Source organism: Cryptococcus neoformans, chromosome 2 (assembly GCF_000149385.1).
Source record: "Cryptococcus neoformans var. neoformans B-3501A chromosome 2, whole genome shotgun sequence".
Taxonomy (NCBI): Eukaryota; Fungi; Basidiomycota; class Tremellomycetes; order Tremellales; family Cryptococcaceae; genus Cryptococcus; species Cryptococcus deneoformans.
This window is the reverse complement of record NC_009178.1, coordinates 954,980-977,756: the sequence shown is the minus strand read 5'-3', so window position 1 is coordinate 977,756 and position 22,777 is coordinate 954,980. Positions and strand designations below refer to the sequence as shown.

At 48.3% G+C, this 22,777-nt stretch overlaps 9 protein-coding genes across 9 annotated transcripts in view; 4 read left to right on the top strand and 5 right to left on the bottom strand.

The window, feature by feature from the left end:
- Positions 1–63: 63 nt before the first annotated feature.
- On the bottom strand, positions 64–788 carry CNBB3450 (hypothetical protein; the record flags this gene model as incomplete). The annotated part of the gene is made up of 2 exons (XM_772020.1): positions 64–541; positions 595–788. The coding sequence occupies 2 exons, from the start codon at positions 786–788 to the stop codon at positions 64–66; spliced, it is 672 nt and encodes a 223-aa protein (XP_777113.1).
- Positions 789–1,117: 329 nt separating this feature from the next.
- Positions 1,118–3,962, top strand: CNBB3440 (hypothetical protein; the record flags this gene model as incomplete). Its single annotated transcript, XM_772019.1, has 9 exons — positions 1,118–1,216; positions 1,282–1,326; positions 1,374–2,792; positions 2,848–3,243; positions 3,299–3,352; positions 3,407–3,522; positions 3,585–3,770; positions 3,833–3,882; positions 3,928–3,962. 9 exons carry the CDS (start codon positions 1,118–1,120, stop codon positions 3,960–3,962), a joined length of 2,400 nt encoding a protein of 799 aa, XP_777112.1.
- A 91-nt stretch (positions 3,963–4,053) lies between these two features.
- CNBB3430 (hypothetical protein) lies at positions 4,054–4,673 on the bottom strand (the record flags this gene model as incomplete). The annotated part of the gene is made up of 3 exons (XM_772018.1): positions 4,054–4,399; positions 4,456–4,545; positions 4,621–4,673. 3 exons carry the CDS (start codon positions 4,671–4,673, stop codon positions 4,054–4,056), a joined length of 489 nt encoding a protein of 162 aa, XP_777111.1.
- Positions 4,674–5,310: 637 nt separating this feature from the next.
- On the top strand, positions 5,311–7,268 carry CNBB3420 (hypothetical protein; the record flags this gene model as incomplete). The annotated part of the gene is made up of 8 exons (XM_772017.1): positions 5,311–6,005; positions 6,053–6,341; positions 6,387–6,407; positions 6,473–6,483; positions 6,539–6,724; positions 6,792–6,860; positions 6,922–7,002; positions 7,061–7,268. 8 exons carry the CDS (start codon positions 5,311–5,313, stop codon positions 7,266–7,268), a joined length of 1,560 nt encoding a protein of 519 aa, XP_777110.1.
- A 552-nt stretch (positions 7,269–7,820) lies between these two features.
- On the bottom strand, positions 7,821–8,962 carry CNBB3410 (hypothetical protein; the record flags this gene model as incomplete). The annotated part of the gene is made up of 5 exons (XM_772016.1): positions 7,821–8,162; positions 8,226–8,361; positions 8,413–8,492; positions 8,547–8,772; positions 8,829–8,962. 5 exons carry the CDS (start codon positions 8,960–8,962, stop codon positions 7,821–7,823), a joined length of 918 nt encoding a protein of 305 aa, XP_777109.1.
- A 1,732-nt stretch (positions 8,963–10,694) lies between these two features.
- On the top strand, positions 10,695–13,573 carry CNBB3400 (hypothetical protein; the record flags this gene model as incomplete). The annotated part of the gene is made up of 9 exons (XM_772015.1): positions 10,695–10,863; positions 10,913–10,942; positions 10,992–11,376; positions 11,428–11,900; positions 11,948–12,090; positions 12,155–12,245; positions 12,296–13,305; positions 13,362–13,447; positions 13,507–13,573. The coding sequence occupies 9 exons, from the start codon at positions 10,695–10,697 to the stop codon at positions 13,571–13,573; spliced, it is 2,454 nt and encodes an 817-aa protein (XP_777108.1).
- Positions 13,574–13,746: 173 nt separating this feature from the next.
- On the bottom strand, positions 13,747–15,890 carry CNBB3390 (hypothetical protein; the record flags this gene model as incomplete). The annotated part of the gene is made up of 7 exons (XM_772014.1): positions 13,747–13,924; positions 14,022–14,177; positions 14,255–14,416; positions 14,536–14,546; positions 14,621–14,641; positions 14,709–15,072; positions 15,136–15,890. 7 exons carry the CDS (start codon positions 15,888–15,890, stop codon positions 13,747–13,749), a joined length of 1,647 nt encoding a protein of 548 aa, XP_777107.1.
- Positions 15,891–16,204: 314 nt separating this feature from the next.
- CNBB3380 (hypothetical protein) lies at positions 16,205–18,997 on the top strand (the record flags this gene model as incomplete). The annotated part of the gene is made up of 15 exons (XM_772013.1): positions 16,205–16,575; positions 16,631–16,930; positions 16,984–17,147; positions 17,211–17,443; positions 17,518–17,562; positions 17,630–17,678; positions 17,739–17,791; positions 17,845–18,054; positions 18,134–18,216; positions 18,278–18,304; positions 18,370–18,439; positions 18,495–18,509; positions 18,574–18,632; positions 18,723–18,876; positions 18,947–18,997. The coding sequence occupies 15 exons, from the start codon at positions 16,205–16,207 to the stop codon at positions 18,995–18,997; spliced, it is 1,884 nt and encodes a 627-aa protein (XP_777106.1).
- A 488-nt stretch (positions 18,998–19,485) lies between these two features.
- The window catches only part of CNBB3370 (hypothetical protein), a gene marked incomplete at both ends in the record, with an annotated part of 3,571 nt that continues 279 nt past the window's right edge, over positions 19,486–22,777 (bottom strand). Inside the window, 5 exons of the mRNA XM_772012.1 lie at positions 19,486–21,624; positions 21,682–22,172; positions 22,217–22,356; positions 22,401–22,531; positions 22,599–22,777. The exon at positions 22,599–22,777 is cut by the window's right edge and continues 231 nt beyond it. Coding sequence (XP_777105.1) covers positions 19,486–21,624; positions 21,682–22,172; positions 22,217–22,356; positions 22,401–22,531; positions 22,599–22,777 — 3,080 coding nt within the window. The remainder of the gene's footprint in view (positions 21,625–21,681; positions 22,173–22,216; positions 22,357–22,400; positions 22,532–22,598) is intronic.

The window sequence follows — 22,777 nt, the reverse complement described above, 5'->3', positions numbered from 1 at the left end:
TCTAACGACATCGATACAGTACACAGCTTCCATTTCATCCCCTCCAATAATGAATCAGGATGATCACAGCTTTCTCAGTCTTTCTGGCGTATTATGTTTATGTTGCTTTTTCGTTATCCTGCCCCTCCCGCCTCCAAATACAATAACCCACCATCCCCAGACGGCTACAAAGACATTTCCCCCTCCAACGAAAACGCCTAATCCACCTAATCCACCTGCATTCCAAAGCACTGCTCCAGAGATGGTAGTCAATCCCACCAAAACACCCAAAAGAGGAGTGCGAGATGGATTAGTAGAAGGCGGGGTGTATGTCGGGACCAAGATGAAGAGAGACACGAGGGACATGGCTATGAGGCCAAGGGACAAAGATAGGCAGAGAGTGTACTCGAGAGGGGTGAGACTGTCATAATGATTCTCGCGAGCTGCAGCTGCAGCATTGGCGACGGAAGAGGATGAAAAGGGAACAGTAGGCGGAGGCGTCTGGGAGAAGAAAATGAGGATGCGGGGGAATAAGAGAAGTGGTACAGCGAGTATGGCGAACCTGCTGGGAGTGTCAGGGATGCAATGTAGTGGGAGAGCGTGACAAAAACGGACCATGAAGAGAGGACGAGGGCCCATACAGAGATGGCGTCCAGCCCGGCGTCCTGCTGGAGATGTATGATTGCCTTTGCCTTTTCCTCTGCGGACCTGTACGCTTTGCCGAGGGAGCCGGCGGGCGGATCGGCGTGTCGCGGGGGGAGCGGAGGGGCTGATGCACCCAGGGGTTTGAGCTCGATGCCTTCTGCCATGCTGGGAAGACAATCTTGTATTCAATACCCGTAATCGTATAGTAGTAGCAGGTAATAGAGAAGCTGGTTAAAAGTAAATGCAGTGAGTGACGGATCATCGAATTTCACGGCCCATAATAGACCATAGTTCATACGTCATGATGCCCGTGCCTGAGTCCTCTATTAGGCAAGCACCGTCAACTGTCATCGTTTCTGCGCCTATTTCTCGGCTACATAACCCCGTCGGATAACCGGGCGGCGGTCTGTACGCCCGACGTGCTTTCTGACGAAATCATGATAAATCTCATCTCTTATTTCATCCCACATCGCTCTCTCCCACACATACCGCCATGTCTGCTTTCCTATCGGGCGCTTCGGTCCAGTGTGGACCTACATCTGCTCTCAAAAACGTCTCAGACAGGATCAACGTTGACCGTTCTCTACAACAGGTGCGCTGATGAGTGTCGATCACTTTGCAAGCTTATTTATAATGAGCTAACTTATCCCGTGGTAGGATCGACTAGCCTACACCTCGAATGCCTCTGGATCATCATCAAAGGTGGGTATGGAAGTATGCATTACATCCTATATTGATAGCTTGCATAGCAGCCATTCAGAGCTCAACTTGCTCAGCTGCCAGTCAACCAGTCCCCGAAGCAAGTTCCAGGACCTCCATCAACTTTTGACCTCTCTTCACTGAGGCAACAGCTTTCTCCTGTTCCATCAACTTCTCATGCCTCAGATTGGGCCAGCGATTTCGTCCCTCTGACAGGACCGACAGCATCGAAATACACCCGTTCTGTAGCTTCCACAAAGAGCGGTTGGCAGGAAGAGTTTAGCCAGCATGTTGCAGCCGCGCCTCCACTTGGAACCACAAGATCTCAGAAACCCCTATATAATGCTGGTCTTGCACCATGGGAGGTTCCAGAAACTCAATATCAACTTCAGCGCCCGGCATTGATGCGACCAAGCTTTCGGTCGCATGACATTCCGATTTCAGAAGCAAGCCTGACATTTCCTCGACCTGATATCCATGCAGCGGCTCCCGTTAGTAAATATGAAGAGCAAATTGGTCAACCAACCGGATCAGAAACTCTGCCTCTTGATGAATCTCAACAATTACTAGCTCGGACGGCCCGGTCCTTTGTAAGTAATCTGGAGACCCAGTCAGACATTTTATCTGCCAATCCCAAATTTGCACAAAGTAAATTCTTGTCTCTTCTGAGAGGCTTAGGTGACGAACAGGTTGTGGTCAAAGAAGGGCAAGAGGTAAAAGGTGAGGAGGTGGGTGAGGGTGCGACATTCGTTGAGCGGAACATTGTTGGAAACAATTGGGCGGAAGGTTTTGCCAAGCAAAAAGAGAAATCAATACCGCAAGAAGCCCCCACCTTGGCTGAAGCTGAATACCTCGAACGAAGATCGCCTTATCCTCCAGGTCAAAAAGAGTATCCAGCCCTGAATTCTTGGGTTCCGGCTTTGCCAACGCACACATTGGTTCCTCCCCAGACAGCTCCTCAAGCTGCCCGACTAGCCGCGAATAATGGTGCTTTGTGGGATCAACAGTATCATGATCAAGAAGCCCTCATACAATCTTCGGAATCGCCCGCACCCGAGCCAAGAAAGAATGTCCACTTTGACGAACACCCCGCTTCTCGAGAAAGGAGTGGTGTACCCAGCACTCTCGAGGAAGCCATTTCGTCTCCTGGCAACATCCCCGGCGCAGGTTGGGGTTGGAATGAACAAGGGCTAACTCACGACTTTGATGAAGATGTTTTTGAAGAGTTCAATGGTCAACTCAGACGGGCCCAAGAAAGTTTGGAAGGCGGAGTGGGGAAGCAAGAAAGTTGGGATAGGCTGCAAAGTGATTGGGAGGAATTTCAAAGGACAGAACCTGGCGTTGCACATTTCAGAGGCATGGGGACTGGCGACCAGTCAGAAAGATACATGTTCCAAAGTCGAAACCCTTATTCGACCGATGAAGAGGAGCTATATTTCGAAGTGTCTAGAGACTCACCTACCTTAAAAGTGAGTTGCATATCCCCTTCTTCTGTTTGATTCAGCCGTCTGACGTACATCCCAGGGTATACTTGAGCTTGAATCTGAAGTACAGAAAGATTCTACCTCACATGAAGCATGGTATGCCCTCGGCCTCAAGCAACAAGAGAATGAGCGCGAAGACCAAGCTATCTTGGCCCTATCCAAAGTCATTCAACTGAATCCGCAGTATCGGCCAGCGTATCTTGCCCTCGCTGTCAGCTATACAAATGAAGGGGAAAATGAGGCCGCGTGCACCATGCTGGAGGATTGGATTAGACTGAAGGACAGCAAAAATACAACCGGCGCTGATGGACAAAAAGGAAAAGACAGAAACAAACTCATTGAGAGTTTAATAGAAATTGCGAGGCAAACGCCGCACGAGATTGATGCTGATGTTCAGGTTGCACTCGGGGTGCTGTTCAATATGAGTGGGGGCCAGGTAAGTCGTCTTTCTTGTCAGCCATTGCGCGATTACTTATGACCATCTGGGACAGGATTATTCCAAAGCTGAGGATTGCTTTTTGGCGGCCTTGGAGGCCCGGCCTGAAGTAAGGCAGCTTGCTTCCTGTAATACATCTCGCAGATGCTAACTGCCCCTATAGGATTGGTTGTTGTACAACCGTCTCGGTGCAACACTTGCGAACAGCGGAAGATCCAGCGAAGCTGTACAGTACTACCATCAAGCTCTGAGGTTGCATCCCGGTTTTGTCCGAGCTTTGTAAGCATTTCACCACTATATCTCGGGTGATGCGAGCTTTCTAACGCAGCTCTTCTCTTCAGGTTCAATCTTGGCATCGCATACATGAATCTCGGTGAATATCAAACTGCCGCCCAATCAATCCTCGACGCCCTGAGGCTCCAGCACTCTGAGGCAAGTGAAGCCTATGCATACGGCCAGAATGGTGGAGGTGCAAAAGGTGTTACGAGCGAGACGCTATGGAATAGTCTAAAAGGCGCCTGCTTCTAGTAAGTGCTATATTCACCTCTCCAAACGTTTTTGATTCCTGTGTTAACGGATGGGTATCAAGTATGAATCGACAGGACCTTGTAAAAATCGTAGAAAAGAGAGATTTATCTGGTGAGTAGCCCTATCTGATGTGCGCCATCGCTAAATTTTTGTCAGGTCTGCCATTGAAATTTGTAGATGAAGAGCTCTAGATTGTATCATAATTGTAGCCTTTAGTTTATGCATATTTGAGTACTGCTGACAATAACTTTACAACAAGGATTTTTCAATCTCACAAACATTCTAAAAGTCGTATACATCCTGCCCCTGGTCCCTCACTGCACCGCCGACGACCACATTGCCCTCCCTCCCGAACCCATCCCCATACGGATCGTACGCCCCATTCGCACCTGCTGCATCTGGAGCGACTCCTTGTTCGGGACCCATACCCATCTCGATGTTCTTTGCTTGCTGTTGGAATTGAGCTTTGATGTGTACGGTTTGCCGGATCAGTTCATGACAAGCACGTTTGAGAGCCTCTGCAGGATTTGACCGCTCGTCGGTCTGGATTTTGAGAAGAATGTCGTTTTCAAGAGGGTGAGGAACTTTGTAGCCCGCGAAGAGAACAGTAGGGTCGAGCATTAATTGTCTTAACCAGTTGTCAGCACATCCATCATGAGATCAATTCAATGGCTTGCGGCTCACGCTCTGAGCATGTTTCCCAATGTATGATCCTGTCGTCGTATGACTATAGTGGAGGCGTTGGGCAGTTTGGGGTCCTCCGTGATCGTTAATCTGTCGAGTCCAACTCATTAACTTTTGATCCTTATGTATATATGTGCTTCGTAACGGTGTGATGGAGAAACTCACGGTTTCTCATCATCTTGTAACAACCATGAGTCAATCCTATTAGGCTGATTCATCCCGACTATCTACTATCAAAATAGGTGCGAAATGTGCAATATATAGATGTTCAACAGCACTGTGATGGCGTCAGCCCAAGTTACCACAATGTGATCATACACGACAGGAATCATAAGAAGAGTCATTAGTGGTCAAACGTTTTCGGCTGAGGCTGTCGACTCTCAATGAGAGAAGCGTCTATTCCGTGGATTGACAGATTATTATAGTTTGTTGAATAATCATGCGAAGATGCCAGGGTTTTTCAAATTGAGCATGGACTTACGGATATAATGTGGGGGTTATTGCTCATTCGGATGGGAAGAGAGGAGAAAGAATGACCGGGGAATGAAAGTGAATTGAAAAGAAAGAACGAAAGTGCAGCAAAGAAGCGGAATACAGTTTGGGGTCACTAAGTGGGTGCCCAGATAGCTTCATCTTTTTTGATTACGTCACATTTTTTTAAAGGTGCCTCCGCCGCCGGTCGCGGGTCAGGAGCCAAACTAATGTTCTGAGCAAGAAGCGCGTCGACGAAAAGACTTCCGGCGTGTAATTGATAAGATACTGAAGTCGTTGTCCATCCGCTAATATCTCCCGTAGCTCCCACATTCGTCAATCATTTTCAGGCATCTTTCTCAAACCGGTAGAGGATACGAAGTCATGCCGCTTTCATCTTCAAATTTTCATCCAAATCCTCCGACGGTTTTGATTCCATCAAAACGATCATCTGCGCGGACTCCTCGCTCTGGGTCCCTTTACAAGAAACATCGCTCGAACCCCAAAGAACAGCCAGAGGAAGAAAAAAAGGACATGTCGCAAATACTGTCAACACTGACAGCCATTATCATGGCTCAAAGTAATGCATTTCAGGCGCATGCCCAGAGATTCGACGCGTTCGCTGAAACAGTACAAACGCGCTTGGATTCCATCGAATCCAAATGTGATGATAGTCTGAATCGAAAAGAGCTTGGGATCATGGGCTCTCTAGGAGTTATTACTCAAGAAGTGAATACTCTTCGAGAAGAATTTTTATCCATCTTTTCCTCCGGAACCCGTTCCCGCTCCCGCCAAATAAGGCGCTCCCACAGGTCGGTCGCTCTCTCTTCCAGAGGTGCCCACGGTCATTCCCCCGCGGATTTCAATGATGGACAACGTCAGTCAAGTATGCCGAGTGACGGCGACAGTGGTCATGGCGGCGGGATTGTGGAAAGAGCTATCGCTAGGGAACTGAAGAGGCTAGGAGGTGCTCCAGTTTTAGCAGATGGGGAAACTACCATCCATTTCAATCCACGAAAAAGGTGGTCCAAAAACAGAGTGGACATCCTAGATATCGAGGAAGAATCAGATTTGGAATCGTGAGTAGCCTTTCAAGGGACAGTGTGGAAATTCACAGACAACCCAGGGATACTGGCTCCAGCTTATACCCCATGAGCTCCAGTCTTGAAAGAAGATTAGCAGATGACGATGAAGAGTCAGAGTCAGAGGAAGAGGAAGAGAATGAAGAAGAAACGGAATCCGAAGAAGCTGAAGAGACTGAAAGCTCAGAACTTATACGAGAAAATGGAGAGGGACACATGCACGAGAAAGAACCGTCTCTCAAGCGCGACAAGGTTTTGGCTGCCAGCAATGGTCACAATGTTGACGGTCATAAATGGCCCAAACTTGGGCCGGACTGTACGGAAGGACGCATGGTATGTCTTCTGGAGAAATCCTATATGAACTCACCCGTCTTCTAGAAAGTGATAGATTGTACAGCGGTATGTCTTCCTACATTTGATCCCTTAAAACTGACCTTTTCCATTACAATTTGACGGGAATGAAGTGTGATGGTCGGTAGGTTTCCCCATATCCCCGACTGAGTATACTCATTGACATATGCATATATCAGTGTACATTGGGCTTGCGCCGGTCTGGATCCGGAGGTCTCTATGCTTAAGAAATCTTGGTACTGCCCCAGCTGTACGCTTTTGATAAAGGATCTTAAACCGGCGATTGCTCGAAGGATGAAAGAGCGCGAGGAATTACCAAGAACGCAAGATAGAGAACGATGTTTGAGACCAGATTGCATCCATCAGTGAGTCAGATGAGGCAGCCAGCCATAGCCTGCACCGGTATCAATACATACTGAAGTTTCCGGTCAGCCAACCGGTCGATATGACTTCTGCAAAAGCAGAAGATGACAATTTATACTACATGTCTGGCATAGTAGGGTTAGTGGTAGCGTGAAGCTGAAATCTTCCACTTTGCCGGGCACTAACACTGGATATACAGGAGGCGCCATACCAAAGATCGTCCGAGAACTTTGCAATATTTGGTGCAGTGGAATGAATGGGAAGATTACGATTGTACATGGTTGGTCCTTGTCATTTGATTCGTTTGAGATAAACTAACTGCTGATATATGCTTATAGGGAACCACCTTCCAATATCCCCGCCGTGGATCTGCCCGGCTACAAGAGCCTGTTTTACAAGCAGGCTAAAAACGAGAACCTTGACCTGTCGAATAAGAAAACAGCGATTCTCTCTCAATTCTCGCAGTACTATGAAGCGGATGGAAGCTACAATGTAAAGCTATTGAAAAGATTGGGGGTGGAAGATAAGGACTGGTGGGGCTGGTAATTGTATGTGGGGTTTTGTGAATGGTTCGTTGTCACACGCATGTTTTGCTTACAGACTTTTATGTCTGTCGCGAGCTCCCCGTCCTCATGGGAGTGTAACTCTTGATGTCTTCACTTCTTCTGTTCGTTATGTTATGTATGTTATATACGGATACGCAGCCCGCCGAGTGCGAATTGCTGCTTTACTCTGTTTCCTTGCAGCGTCGTGGTGGAATTAACTGAGTGATCAACAGCATTTATTTGCCTTATTTGTCTGTCAAGCTCTGATATAACGATATAAGCGGTAACACTGAATCTAAGATATAGAATAGTAGCAGTTAATAGTTGCCTGTCGGCATTCTTGATCTTCAACATCAATATTATGATCAGATGCGAATGATATTTTGAGTTGCTTGTTACGGTCTTAGTAATACCTGCATACCAATCTATTTGCTCTATTGAAATGGTTACAGCTGCAGTTGTACAACGCCCAAGATGAGAAACTTCTATTTTCTTTCATGACAGCAGTGTCTTTCATTCCCTCTTCACCACGCTCTCCTAACCATCCCATTCTTCATGCCCTCACGTTATAGGTCTGCGTACTTTTAATTCCACCTCCGGCAGCCTTCGGTTCCTCCTTATCGTCCAACCTAGGTTGTTCCTTTTCTGAATCCACGCATGCAATATCCCGTCCCCTGTCACCATCATCTTGGACCTCCTTGTCTACCATGAGACCATGACCGACCAAAGTGGGAGCTGTTGGCATGGGAGTGGTCGATGCACCCTCAATTCCCGCTTCGCTGTCTGATTGCTGCTTCTCAGCTTCCCTAGCACGGCGTCGCTTGGCAATGGGGTTGAGAATAAAGTAGAGAATAACTACAATGCTGTCGAGTATGACGACAAGAGCGTAAGACACCTATGTAACCTGTTAGTGGATGGACGGCAGGGTGAAGGAAGGAAAGGCAGATGAATAACTGACGAAAGCAGCGATATCAAGGTCTTCCCGGAAAAACAGGCTCAGAAAAGAAAAAACACCTCCCAGAATATCGACAACCATGAAAAGTACAGAAATGCCAATGACTTCACGATATTTGTAGATCTCCCAATATTGTGGTCTTGATATTTGTCAGCAGAGTTCCACGGACAACACGTTTTAGGCGGCTCACAGTAGCGCAACAGCCAAAAGGACGGCAGAGATATATCCATACATCAAGATTGGCCACTCTGATCCATTTCGTTGCCCCGCCTATGACCATGGTCAGCAATCTACTCGAACGAGCGCATTGATCGGTAACCTTACCCAGAGCGCATACACACTACCGGTCTCGAACCCGGCGAAAATACAACAAAAGCCGAAGAATATCGCCCACACGGATTTGAGAGAGTAGCCTCTGTCATAATGCAGACACTGACACCAAGAGACGGCGGCTAGCACTCCAAAGGCCTGTGGCTGGATCTGCAATGGGATAGATAGTTTCTGAGCCACGATGTAAGCACCAAGGAACAAAGATGCCAAAGCCCATATGCTTTTTTTTTTGGTCAGTGAATTTACCAGACTATATAATGACAAAATATGACTCACAACATGAGTGAAGCTGATAACCCCTTGGTCGTCTTCTCGCGATGTGATTTGATGATTTGTGGAAGGATTTGAATCATCCACAAGATCGCACCAATGGTCCCCAAAGCATTCTCGGCGGCGTGGTTCTCTTTCATTGCCTGTAATGGTGTCGTGTGACTAGAGGAGCAGCAGTTACGGTGACGATAATCAAGAGACAGCAGGTCAATGCCGGTCTGTGAATCTCAAACTCTAGACGACGTGGTTATAAAAGTTGAGGGAAACAGACAATATTGGTACAGTAAATCATGATTATGGTTCTATATTGGAGCGATAAGCCAGCAAGAGTTAATGGTAACGAGAGACGCATCATGAGCATGAGCTACTTCGGAAAAGAGAGACGATTTTTCTCCGGCGACTCAACGGTTTAGGCAAAATTAGTAATTCCTGTAGGCGATTTCCGCCAAGCTCGCCTGGAAGTGCCTCCACCTACCTGCCTCAGCTTAGAATAGCGACCGCCAATAATAATTATGACAAATTTGCCAGAAAAGTTACTCACCCGCCGTAGAACATGGTGTGCTATTTTCGACAGCATGCATGCGACAAGCCATTCCGCATAGGTGGAATTGTAGGCAGTGATTGGCGAGATAGCAACGAACAGACGAACGACAGCACTTCTTATTGCCACGATTAATTGACTCACTTCGTCTTTATCTCTCTTCGCTTTCTCCCAATGACTTTTTTTACCCTTTCAATCTTCCTACCTCGACTATGCAACATTTTTACACGCCTTTACGTTTTCACACTCCCCATGGAAATGTTTCGTCTTGTTCCATGATCATCAACGGGGCAAACAAAGCAGCGGCTCTCGCGGATCGGGTAGAGCACGGACTATTGCGTCGTGGAGCGAGAACAGTCTTGATCTTTGCGCTGAAGGAGCCAAGGAGGTTTGCCAAATGGCAAATGATCATCAGCATCCTATCAACCTTGCTCATTCCTTTCGACAAATTGTCGTTTTAACCAAATCATCATTTTAGCTTCATCGCATCAACTATCGCCTATCGCCTACCGTGCAGTGGAGAGGTGGCGCAGATTGAAAGTAACAAGGCGAAAACGCAAGGACTGATACTACATCTCCGAGCCAATCCCCTATCTGGTATCTACACTAATATCTGCGATTTGAGGTCCCGACACGTGGCTACCTCATCCGGAGGGTAAGCAAGTAGGGGCAGTTTGAACCGACTACCCGCGGAAGGTGTTCAGCGTGAATAAATTGCAGCAGTGTTCGGCAGAATCTGAGAGGTGAGCTTTCCACGATTACGTTCACCTGAATTAGGCTAGAAAATGTATCAGCCTTGTTCAGCTCTCGCTAGCCTCAAACTCATAGCGCGGAACCTGCTGGAAGTGGGTCGTTGGATGCGAAATCAGGATCTGTCTGTGCGTTGTCGGATACCTTTCTGGGTCTTGGGTGACCCACCACTGAGGGTGGTTGATGGTACCTCTGCACTAAAAGGTCTCACCATGCACTTTTAGCGGTACGCCCATTTCGCCATGCTCCCCGGAAATCTCTCCTATCAGCCGACTCTCACACCTGCCCCAGAGCTAAAAGCCCCCGCGTTGTTTCCTCAGTCCCTTCCATCCTCCCAGCTATCCACCACAGTTGACTCACCTACTTTGCCGCCCGCTAGGTCTCGTTCCGATATGAACCAGTCGTCCTACGGGTATCTATTGGACCAACCCTCGCCAAAGAACCAGCCGCTAGAGCTGCATTTCCCCTCCATCACCCACCCGCCACACACCACTGATGGCAGCGCCCATATCCCGAAACCTCATCCCCATCTGGCCAGTTAGCTATTCCATCCACAGACAAGTTTAGCTGACGTTATCACCATGCAGATTTCGCCTGTTATTTATATCAACTCTTATCCACAAGACCTCCCCAATAGCCTACTGCTAGACTGCTTAGAAGGATGCCCCGTTAAAATTACACTTCCACCTGTTGTACTGCCTGACGTCCGCCTCATGCCAGATGCCTATTATGACTGGATGCCCAGATCAGGTGCGTGACATCAGTTGTTGCTCAGGCTCCACCACTGATTATCGCTTAGGGACGCTGGAATTTAATTCATTGGCTGATGGTGGGCGATGACAAGTGTTAGTTATGTTGCCGGCTGACCATCAACTAAGCTGAGAAGGCACTCGCTATAATCAACAGTCATTCAATGCTCGCTCCTCGAGGCGTATGGGTATCTCCCAGCCCTCCTGACCAACCTATATCATTCCCTAAAAGCGTCATTGCGGAACGTTTAATCCGCCCTTCAAAATTTTCTAGTCTAACACAAAAAGCGACACAATCACTGCCAAAGTTTGCCCCAACACCGTCTGAGCTCTATGACGCCATAAGACCTTGGGGTTCCTTGAAATCTGTCAGCACTTGGCTCGCAGGGGTTGCCCCCGCAAACCCGACGATACCAGACTGGTTTGCAAAAGTCGAGTTTTGGTATGCAGATGAGGCTCAAAGATTTGAAACAGAATTTGGTCAAACGAGCAGTCTAATCAAAGGGTGGCAGGTGTGAGTCAGACCGAGAAATCAAAATACGCCCATTGATATTCACTATTGCAGAGTAATCTGGGGTAATACCCCCATCCCCTATTCTGATAGTGTTTTACCCTGTTTTGCTGCACTCGCTCAACCACCTCCTGTCATTTCCGCAAACATATTTGCTTCTGACTCCTCCTCACTGGCGACAGCTTTTTTTCCTGTACCATTTTCAGAAATCAGTCACTCTTCTTTCCCCCCTATCGCCGTCCCACAACCACTTATCTCGCAACCTTTCTTTCCTCCTACTCCCTCCAGTATCTCCGGCAGTCCTCCCTGGGCAACTCACAACCCATTCGCTTACAAACCTCGTAACCCTCCTACTGCACCACGAATGATGAGAAGCAGATCCAGCCCAACTAGATTGAATAATAACGGGCCAGATTTGCCTCTGAATATCGGGCCACGAAGGTGGAGCTTGACTATGGGAGAAACACCTGATGGAGTGTTTCAGCCCACGGGTCTAGTATCCGATGACGGTAAAATTATACAGCATGGTATGTGGGCCGAAATCATCTTGAAGCAGGCTAACCAAGACGTTCAGGTCCAGGTCAACATATCAGACCTGCCCCAGCTTTTGGCCCAGGTTCACAGAGTGCCTCCGGACTAGTCGATTACAGCAACATCTTCATTAAAAATCTGGATTCCGACATCAACTCGTTCTATCTTGAAGAGACTTTCAGTCAGGTATGAGTTATTTCAAGGGCTTAATTCTTCTCAGTGTGACGTTGGCTGAATTTACCTCGGGTAGTTTGGTCGAGTAATCAGTGCTCGTGTGATGCGTGATGACCATCAGCGCAGCAGAGGTTATGGTTTTGTCAGCTTCTACACTCCTGAGGAAGGTTTGTTGCGGTCTAAAATGCTGAGATTCTATCTCTAATGCATCTATTAGCTGCTTGCGCTGTCAAAGCTATGAATGGGACTCAATTTGGTCGACAGGTCCTTTCTGTAACTCTTCATGAGCCTCGTAAGCTTAGGCCAGAGAAGATTGCCGAGCGCGTTGCGCAAGGTCTCATCCACCGTCAAGCTGTGCCTCCTCATGTTGCGAGGCGATCCTCTAACCCTGTCAAATCTCGTCGATCATTTCGCGAGATTAGTATTTTTGATCGTTCCAACGACTCGGACCCTTCGGATGATATTCGCCTTCTCAGTCCGGAAAGTCGGAAGGCGGTGCTTGAGAAAAGACTCATTGCTCGAGTTCGAGTATATGCAAAGAAGCGGTCGGTTTCAGAAGAAATGATTCAACCTATCGTCAATTCACTCTTACCGTCTGATTTGGCGTTGATCCCTCTGCTGCACAATCATACACAGTTGGATAACAGGATAGCAGAAACGCTTTCTTCCATTCAGGAAGTTCCTGAAGTGCCTGCAGCAGCTCAAAGACCGACCGAAAGCGACATTGACGATCTTCGTGTACAAATAGAAAAGATCGATTCCGATGACGCCGATAACGTAATGCGTGTCTTCATGGACATATTGAAGGCAGAAGATTGGGAAAGGGGACTGGGTAATAAGGCAGAGGTAGCAATTAAATACGGGGACGCGAAACGACTCTTACTGAAGGAGAGGAATGAGAGACAAAAGGAGTCCAGTGAGGATATCAGCGACAAAGACGCAATGACCGGTGACCCAATATTTGAAACTGGGCTGTCTGATGAACAAGATCCCACTATAATACCCCTGGAAACAATTACCGTCCCACTGCTCGCTTCCCTTTCGGCGAAAAAGATTATCTGGAATCTATCGTCGTCATATGGCTCTGATATACTGCTGAAATTGGGATTGAAAGCTCCGAGCGATCAAGAAAGAAATAGTTTGTTAGCATGGCGAGCAAAGATTATGAACAAAGGAAACGTCGTCATGAGGGGAGAGATGGTTAGGATGTTGGAGAGGCATGCTGTGGTGCGTACTATTCGCGTTTGAAATTCCCGAAATTGAAACTGACTTGGAATGGACAGGTTGATGGTCTGAAGCGCAGCCAGAGAATCAAAACTCTGCGAGAGTTTGTAAATGCAGAGGATGATGATGAGTCTTTATGTGAATTGTAAGCCACTTCTTGTCCTTCCATCTGATCTGAGTAGCTTGTTGACAAAGTTTCACTAGAGTGCTTTATCCGGCCCTGTTCCATGCCAAATTAGAGTGTTTCCTTAGTTCTCGTGAATTTCGATAAAAAAAGTAGATGGACAGACTGTGTATCGTCCAATTTGAGCCCAAAAATTCAAAATCGTTTTGCTTTATGCGTGGAACCTAATTGCACCGCATTTGGCCCTTGATATCTCTAGTATAACTATACAGATTACGTTACATCATAATGGCCTATAAACAAAGGGTCCGATATACACTTTAAATCGCTGTTTGCAGACCGACGAGGGGATGTCCAGTCTTGGGATCCCAGTGACTTGTCGCTTCGTTCAACAATATGACAGTACTTTTTGACGACACCAACCCTTCTCTGGACAATGCGGCTTCAAAGTTTTTCACTAATTTGGTATCGTGAGGTTTCAGGTTGGCACGGTATTCCCTGATGCCATTTATTCAGCGGGCCAATCCAAGAAAGGTTTTTGAGATGATGTGGATTTGAAACGGTGGGGAAAAAAAAAGAAGTGGAACGGACGCACCATGAGCATTCGTGTATACCATAGCCATCCCATTTGACCAAGTATTGCGTTTCCCTTTCGATCCTCTTGCCCTTTCTCATCATGGACCGTCTTCCAAGGAGCCGCTCGACGACAAAGACTTGTTCTTCTATGAGATCTTGTGGTTTTATATCATCCCTAAAAATTATGTTGCATCAGCCATCGAAAAGCGTTTTCCCCCGCCCACATCCGGGAGAAAATTGGCGGGTGCTTACAAAAGTATACAATTCGATCGGATACATCTCTCTTGTTGACTGGGCTCGACCGTCTGTTTCGTGAGTCCATGGTATTTGACGAGGTAACGACAGTCAAAACAGAGCCAGCTCTTGTCGGACATGTCGGATGTTTCTTTAAGACCTGCACAGCACCAGTGGCAGCTTATTACAATAGTAGATGTGTATCGTCAGTATATGTATGAATGAATGAATGGATTGGTCGATTTTTGGGGGGCCTTTTGATTTTTGATTTTGGGCGGGCGAACAGGGAGGGGACTTACCGACCATGGCACTACAGACAGATCCCGCAAGCGGTTAGCCTCTTTGATCGATTTGAGGATGATGTACAAGAAAAGGATCGCTCACCCAGTCACAAGCGATTTCTTGCTGTCATTGCAAATATTATTAGCAACATGGTATTGATAGAATGTTTTTGGGCATGAAAGCAACTCGCCATGGTTCCGACCAATGAATAGGCCCTTTTGGGTGGCCATCTTCCTTTGGTTCTCCTAGATCCATCACTCGCTGGTAACAGCGCCGTTGTTGATGTGCTTGCTTCTCCTTGTATACTGTAGTACTCTGGGCTGCTGCTGCTGCTGCTGCGAGAAGAAGCGGCGAGAGCATTGTCGACTGCAAGTGGGGTAGAGACGGACGATAAAGAGTCAGGGAGCCAGAGGCCGTTGTTGATGATGTTGTTGTTGTGCGCGCCATCCGTTTCCATGTCATCGTCAGTATCGGGTTCGAGGTGGTCTGTAAAGTTGTTGGGGATGAGAGCCTGCGGGCTGACGGTAGGCAGGATGGGGTCATTTGCAGGATTGCTATGCGGGGTATTCAGCATCTAGGAGTCTGATTTAAAACAGGGATGCATATGCTGAACGTACGTGAAGTAATTATTGGCATGACCATGTTCTCTTCCCGGGAGAGTCGTATCCACCTCATCATCCACACCGGTCAAGTCAATAGCGATTGACGTGTCTTGACTCTCAACTACAATTTGGTTATCAACCGTGTCTGGTGGCTGAACCTTGACGGCCTGTTGCTCATCGAGGTCCTCGATTGCTTGTTCCCTCGACCATAAAGGCGTAAGGGTCTGTTCCAAATCCGCATGGGCTTGGCCAGAGCTAGTGGCTACCCCATTCGACGCGAATGCTCCTGCGTGCCCACCCGAAGTATGGTAGTCTATGGACGAGAGATTTCCCATCGGCATCAGCATACCCTGTGACTGGCGCATCAACACCGCCAGGGCACCTTCCAGCCTCCCGACTCTTTCCCGTAAATCCATCTCTACGCTCGTAGCTTTGGTTTTGCTCCGCTCTACTTCGAGTTCAGCGAGGGCTAGCTTGCCTACCCACTTTGACTCCAGGCTCTCGAATCGCGTCTGCCATCTCGTTTCTTGCTCTGCAAGCTTGCGATTGAAGTGACGTTCTTGCGAGTCGAGCTTGGCATTGAAAGAATTGATAGCCATTACAAGACTCTGTTGGCTACCGGGTTTGCGGAGAGAAAGGGGCTCGGGAGGGTCTATGCGTGGCCGTTTGTGGGCGACATCACCACTTTCCCGCAAGGGACTGGAAAGCGCATGGCGTTTTTGACATTTACCTGTTGCTGATGCCGGCTGCGAAGGCTGTCTGTCCATCATGAGACTTGGCGTGCGGAGACGCGAGACCACGCTCTAATGGTGTTTAGGGAGCGGAGGAAGCTGGACAGACGGCGCATCTGGTGTATCTTATCTCTGGGCGTAATTAATAATTGCTACTTGAACAAGACGGCCAATTTAAATACTCGGTGGCTGCCACGTGGGTTTCACCTTGCAAACCTTAAAGCTAGTCATCAGGCACAGATGTTTTCGAGAAGATCTGTTGCAACGAGACCTTGCCTTGCGGGCGCAAATCCCGCTGTCAGAAAGCTCCCTCCTCTTCCCATCGTCCATCTCCCCCCCCCCCCACCCCCGGCATGCCCCGCTACCTCCGGATATACATCGCCGTCGCCGCACTCGCCCTCCTCGCCGCCGTGCACTACCACCTGCAGCCGTTCTCCCTCGCAAGACGCCGCACGCCCTCCACCGCACAGTCGTACCCCCTCGGTCTGTCGGCAGAAGACGGCCAGCTCGTCGACAGCGCAGGCCTTGTTGTTGACGAGAAGGGCCTGGTATCCTACTCGCCGGGCCATGCGGCCAGACATCCCGTCGAGATACTCATCGAACGGGGCAAAACGCTGGCAGACGAGACGGAGAGCAAGATCGCAAGTGTCAAGTCTCTGAAGGATTCCGCAATGGACTATGTCACGGCGTTTGGCATGAAGCCGCCCCAAGGGTTTGAGGCATGGTGCGTTGTTGCGAATACAGTCTTCTTATTGTCTGCGCTGACCTCTCGACGCCAGGTATGCCTATACGCAAAGCGTGCCTGCACCTCACCCGCTTTCTATCCCCTCACTTATCCCTCTTGCCCATAGACCCATGCTTCCTTTCCTTTCCCACTCAGCTTCAATATTGCGTGAGCGGGTTGAGGCGCTACGTGAAACTGCCGAGTCCATCTTTACATTGACATTCGTTCCTGATGGCCAGGGAGATCGAGGTACAGCCTGTACGGCGAATGAAAAATGGAATAAAATGGACTGGCGCGTAAGGGGCAAGGGCAGGGTGCTGGTCAGAGGTGCGGCCGGCTGGAGCTGGAGGTGCAAGTAAGTCGTACGTCGTTCACAACGGGAGCTGAGCTCACAGAGATTCGATGCAGCAATACTCTGTCTCTCCTCTTACCATTACTCCCTCTCATGCCTGAAAAAATGTTCAGCCATAATCCTCCACTGGAGCTCGCTTTTTCTACCGAAGATGGGCCTCGCGGTTTGGTCCACAACACTTTCCGAGAACGAAGCGAAAACTTGGCCCGTGCAGGTAGATGTATGTATCTTGTTCCAAACCATAAGATTGAAGTATTGACGACTTTTTTCTTCTTCTTATAAGTATGGCCAAAAAGTCAACTGCACCAGGCCGAACAGGCCATGAGATGGACTTATGGGTTTTCCTGGTCATGTCCCGAACATACCCCTCTCAAAGATCATGCCGCAGACGTGATCCTTAATGATTTACCCGACATCGTGTCTGCCCAATCACAACATGTAAAGGAACCCAAGACATTTATCGCCGATTTTGACAGGAGCGTAGATTATTGCGTGAACCCTGATCTTATGAATTCTGTAAGTGGCTTGTAGCATGTTCCCTTTTTTTCGTTAGCTGATGATCGCAGCATAACATGCTATTATCCGATCAGAGTATAGCAGCAGCGAATCTCATTCCTGCTTTGGTCGCCTGCAAAGTAAGCCACTAGTTATTGGATATGACCAGCTCCTGGACATCTCTGACGTTACTGTCTTTTCTTTTAGACCAAATGGAATTCAGATCTTGTGGGCGTACCCCTCGATGGTGTTTACGGTACATCTCTCGCCCTCCTTTTCTTTTGATTCTCTGCTTACAACCCAACCATGTTTTTAGAAACTGTCAAATTTGTTCCCTGGGAAGACAAGGAGGTCAGCAAAGCATTCTGGGTATATTATTACTTTTTCCGCCTTTCACCTACTACGAGTTGAGATGACTAAAGCTTCAAATGCAGCGAGGTTCAGCCACAGGCCTCTTCCACGACAAGAACAAACCATGGCGCCAGTCTCAGCGTGAACGTCTTCACTGGTTCGGCACCAACATGACCGGCACCGTCCCCTTGCTCTTACCCGATGGATCGATCAAGGATTGGGACCGGGCCGATTTGGTGGATAAGTGGTTGGATATTGGGTTGAGCGGTGGGCCGACACAGGTGAGTCGTGGCTGAGATAAAATGGCAGTTTGTGGATTCCCTTTTCTTTTCTTCTTGTTAACTCGACGATCTGTACAAGTGTGATGCCGAGGACGGAAGTTGTGCTGCGATGGCCGAGGAAATCGATTTCAAAAACCGGGTCACTAAACAAGACGCTATCAAGTGAGAAGCATTCTTGTTCAAGACACGCGTTTGAAGCCTGGCTGATTTAATTTACTTGTAGATATAAATATGTCATTGACGTGGACGGGTGAGTCTGTGTACCGTTTGGCGGGGGAACAAACATTGTTTAACTTTATATATTCTTTTTGAAAGTAACGGTTGGAGCTCGAGGTTTAGGAGGCTGTTACAGGGTAACAATGTAGTCTTCAAGAGCACTCTTTATGTGAGTGGTCCGTCTCTCAATTGACAAAATCATTAGCTGATGCGAATAAACCCAGCCTGAATGGTTCCATGTAAGCCAATTTTTTTTTTTTTAAATGTTCACACAACGTACCAGTAACTCACCAAATCCTTCAGGAAATACTAATTCCCTGGTACCACTATGTTCCCACAAAACTCGACTACTCTGACGTCTTGTACGTTATTTTACATGGGCTAATCTGTCTGCCTCTGCGAACACGTCAAACTGATGAATTATCTTTTTTAAATTTTTGTTGGGAGAGCAGCGACACCCTGGCCTTCTTTCAAGGATCACCTGATGGCAGTATCCCAGGTCGGGACGATCTCGCCAAAGAGATTGCCGGCCATGCGTACAAATTCGTGCAGGAAAGATGGAGGGAAGAGGATATGAGGTCGTTCATGTACCTCCTCATTTTAGAGGTGAGTCGTTTTTTTTTTTCCCACATCCACCAGGATCTGGTCCAGTCGTCAAGAGTCTGATAATTTGTAGTACTGGCGTTTGATGTCTGATGATAGGAAAGCGGCTTCGTATCAGGGGTGATTTAGGGGGTTTTTTTTATAGGATTCAATAGGTTCGTATAGATTAGTCTTTGGGTTTACATTTTTATATGAAGGACGTTCGTATGATAGCGGTCATACCGGTTTCTGATACCACTGATAAGTGGTTCTATTCCGCTCATTCTTATTTACAGGTAATTCAGTTTAAGCAAAAGCGTTGTTAACGGTTATACACCGTACAAGTTATTCGCACATGCGTCCAGCACCTTGTCGTCACTTATAAAAATGGATAGGTATTTTCAAGGCTTTCCCAAAATATTCTTGTGCCTGTACTTTATATGCAGCGACGGAGACCTTGGCCATGGGTATATAGGACATCATGTCCATAGTCGACAACTTTGGCCGAACACCTTTTCAACCATCTGTCTATATTCGAAAGCGGCATTATAGGATAAAGAGCGACAGCAGAGAACCCGACTAGAGATATTTTATTATTTTATTTCCAAAACTTTCATGATCCAGCAACATTCTTCATGCCTCAACCAGACGGGCCTCTTCCCTCTCCCCAGTCTTCACATACTCTACCTGGCCTTCCACCGTTTCCGAAATCTCCCCGTCAGTGGTGAATTCTGTGGTAGTCGCCGATGGAGGCACAGTGTCCTCACCGCGAGGAAGAGGAAGGAATCTTGAAGGAAGGGCAGCCGAGTGAATCCGAGTAGGTGTAATGAGCCGGTCATGATCGGTAGTTGACGTATCATCCTTTTTATCGTCTTCCTTTGCTACAGATACAGGGACCACGGCTTGAGGCTGGCGGAGATAGTCGCCAACAGGACCTTCCCTACCAGCCAACAACCATGCTATGACCCTGCCTTCGGGCATCTCTACACCACCACGTTTTCCTTCACCCTGACCAGGCTCCAGATCAGGATATGGTACACCAAACTGTGTAAGGATTGCATTCAACAGCAGACGGCATTCTGAAGCTGATGTTGCATGGTCAAGGAGATTACGCAGGGGCACAAGATCCTGCTTCGGAACAGCATCTCGGGGCGTGACGGGCTCACTTGTCAGCTCCCGAGGTATAAGGGACACCGATTGCGGTCCAACCTCCTCAGTAGGCACTCCAGAAGAGGCAGGTATAAGTGTTGGCTGGTCGGACTCAGATGACCGCTGATCTTCAGGTTTTGCTCTGGCCAGAATAGGCGAATGTTCACCATCAGAGCCCTCGTTTGCAGTGGTGAAACTCAACGTGCACGCAGGCGAACTGACTGTTGGAGATTCAAAGGGTGTTACAGAAAGGTTCTTAGAAGGAGTGAGGAAGGTAGTGGCAGCAGTGAGAGAAGTTGTTTTGCCGATAACAAGAGGCTTCTTTTCATTCCTGTTTGGTGACGACAACCTTACTCGACTTTCACTGGACATATTGACCGGATCAATAGGGTTAATGACGGAAGCATGCGTCACGTCTGGCCCGGCAATCTTTTCCATCGACCCAATTCCAAAACGAGACTGGACTGTCTGATGAAATGTAGCCCCTGGGGATCTGTAAACCATGTTTTCTCCAAATGCTGGCGCTGGCTCGCGCACAGGTGCAACCTTTGGAGGTGTCTGTGTTCTAGGCGGAGACACATGCTGTTGCTGAAATATTGGCGCTGAATATTCAATTGCAGCAAGTGGCGCTGGCGGAAGGGGAGGTTCAGACTGATCATTTCTGAACACAGATTGCATTCCTGTCATCATATTTCCCATTGACTTTTGCTTCCTCACTTCCAACATCCGACCCCCTTTGCCCTGGGCAGTTGAGGAATGAGAGTTGGGTTGCGAAAGACTGGTCGAAGACAAGGGTTGCCCTTGAGTTCGAGAATGTTGCTTGACAGCCGGCGGTGGACGATATTTGTCGTCATCCTGCTTTTTGGACGAAAGGGAAACTTTCGAGATGAAACCTCTGAAACCCTTGGATTTTGAAGATTTTGGTTGCCCAATATGGGACTCGTCATCTGCCATCAAACCTGGAGGGGGTTCGCTATTGAAAAAATCTGCAAGCTCTTGTGCTTCTGTCCTGTTTCTCCTCTGAACGTGAACAAACTCGTCGTCCTCAGACGGCACATCTGCATCACTTGCATTGGACGCGAATGGCGTGATGTAAAAGGCTTCTTTAACACGAGCGGAAGGCGACTTGGTTTGTGATGGACTATTTATCGGTCCTAGGGCAGCTTTACGCATGCCGGAACTCGCGGACGCCGGGGGTTGGGGAGGCGGAGGCGGCGGCGTACCCAGTATCACGGCCGGTACAGTCCTCTTGGTGGGGGTCTGCTTTGATTCCAGAGCTACAAAAGTGTCATCCGCCAAAAGACCGAATAGGCTCTCTTTTTCGGACCTTGTGGCGCCTCGCAATTCCTCCTCCTCGTCTTGTTCTTGAATGATCTTTGCCGTTCTTGCGATAAGCTTTCGGGCAGATTCATTAGTGTGTCTTGAGCCAAGAGACGGGCGGGAAGGGGGAGTGGATACCGAAGTGGGGGATGAAGATTGCTCGACCAGGTTGGGCGGGGGAGTCAGAGGGCCTGTAGGGACCGGAACCCGAGTGATCGAATGAGAACGTCGCTTGTCATTGAGATGACCTGCTGAAGGGCTATGAATATCTGCCAAATGAGGCTCCCTCTTGCGATTAGCAGCCTATATTATATTAACATATTATAACTCTGAACTCAACAGATGCATTGGCACACTTACCTCAAAACTCTTAAGTCTGCCTGGGGTTAAACTGACTTTGCGTGTTTCTCCGCTCCTGACGAGCTTGTCGAACTCGTCTTGCGCTTCCTTCCCGTCCGCTTCGTCTTGGCTCTGATTTCCTTCTTGCTCATAAGTGTCGTGAAAGGCCCCAAGGATAAATCTGGTATTCGCGCTGAGTGCGCTGCCTGAACGCTCGTGCTGAGCACGTTGAAGGATCTTGGTGACGGGTGAGCCGGTCGGCCCACGTTTAATAAGCGTAGAACCCTTTAGGATAATGCCTCCGGCGATACCGCCTGTTGAACTTGTTTCAAGCGATGGGGAGCCTATTCGAGTGCTGCGGGCAGTATCAATTGATGCGTCCTCTCCTGGAGACGCAGTTGACAGTGCAGGGGAGGCACGACCTTGTGATCGGTTGTCCGGAGAAGAACGTGAAGCATTAAACCGTTTCGATCGAGAGCTGGACCGAATAGTTAATTCAAGTTGATCTTTGACTGCAGGACATGATTAGACAATTTCTGAACAATAAAAGGCTCACCCTTCATCCTCTTGAAAAACCCCCAGACAGACTCGTCTTCACACAGTGCTGTGTAGAGATCTTGAGGTCCAGCGACTGCCGTTCCAGAGTCTCGAGCTACAATGCGAGCGACCGATGACAGGATATGCTCACATACATGTCTATGATCGTTAAGTCGAATCACGCTTCTTTTGGCTAAACTTACTCGATGATGGCTGTGATCCACAAAGCCGACGGTACAATAGTCTCTTCACTGGCGTCACCTCCGACTTTTAGCCAATCGGCAACAGCTTGCTGCTCCTTGGTTTGGTCCGACTCGTCCTGTGGCGCAAGGGTCTTTCGAGAGGCCACCCGAAGATGTCAGGTTCCCGGTCACCAAAGCAGATTATCAACATGAACTTACCGAAAAAGCAACACATTTGGCACGCATCAGTTCAACAGCCTGTAGTAATGGAAAGCTCCTGCCAGTTCTGGTCCCGGAACCTTTCCCGTCCGGGGGATAGCCCCAAACGCTTCTCCCTTCTTGCCAGCTCCTCAGTTCTACTTCGGCCTCGGCCACAGCATTCCTGCCTAGCGCTCGCA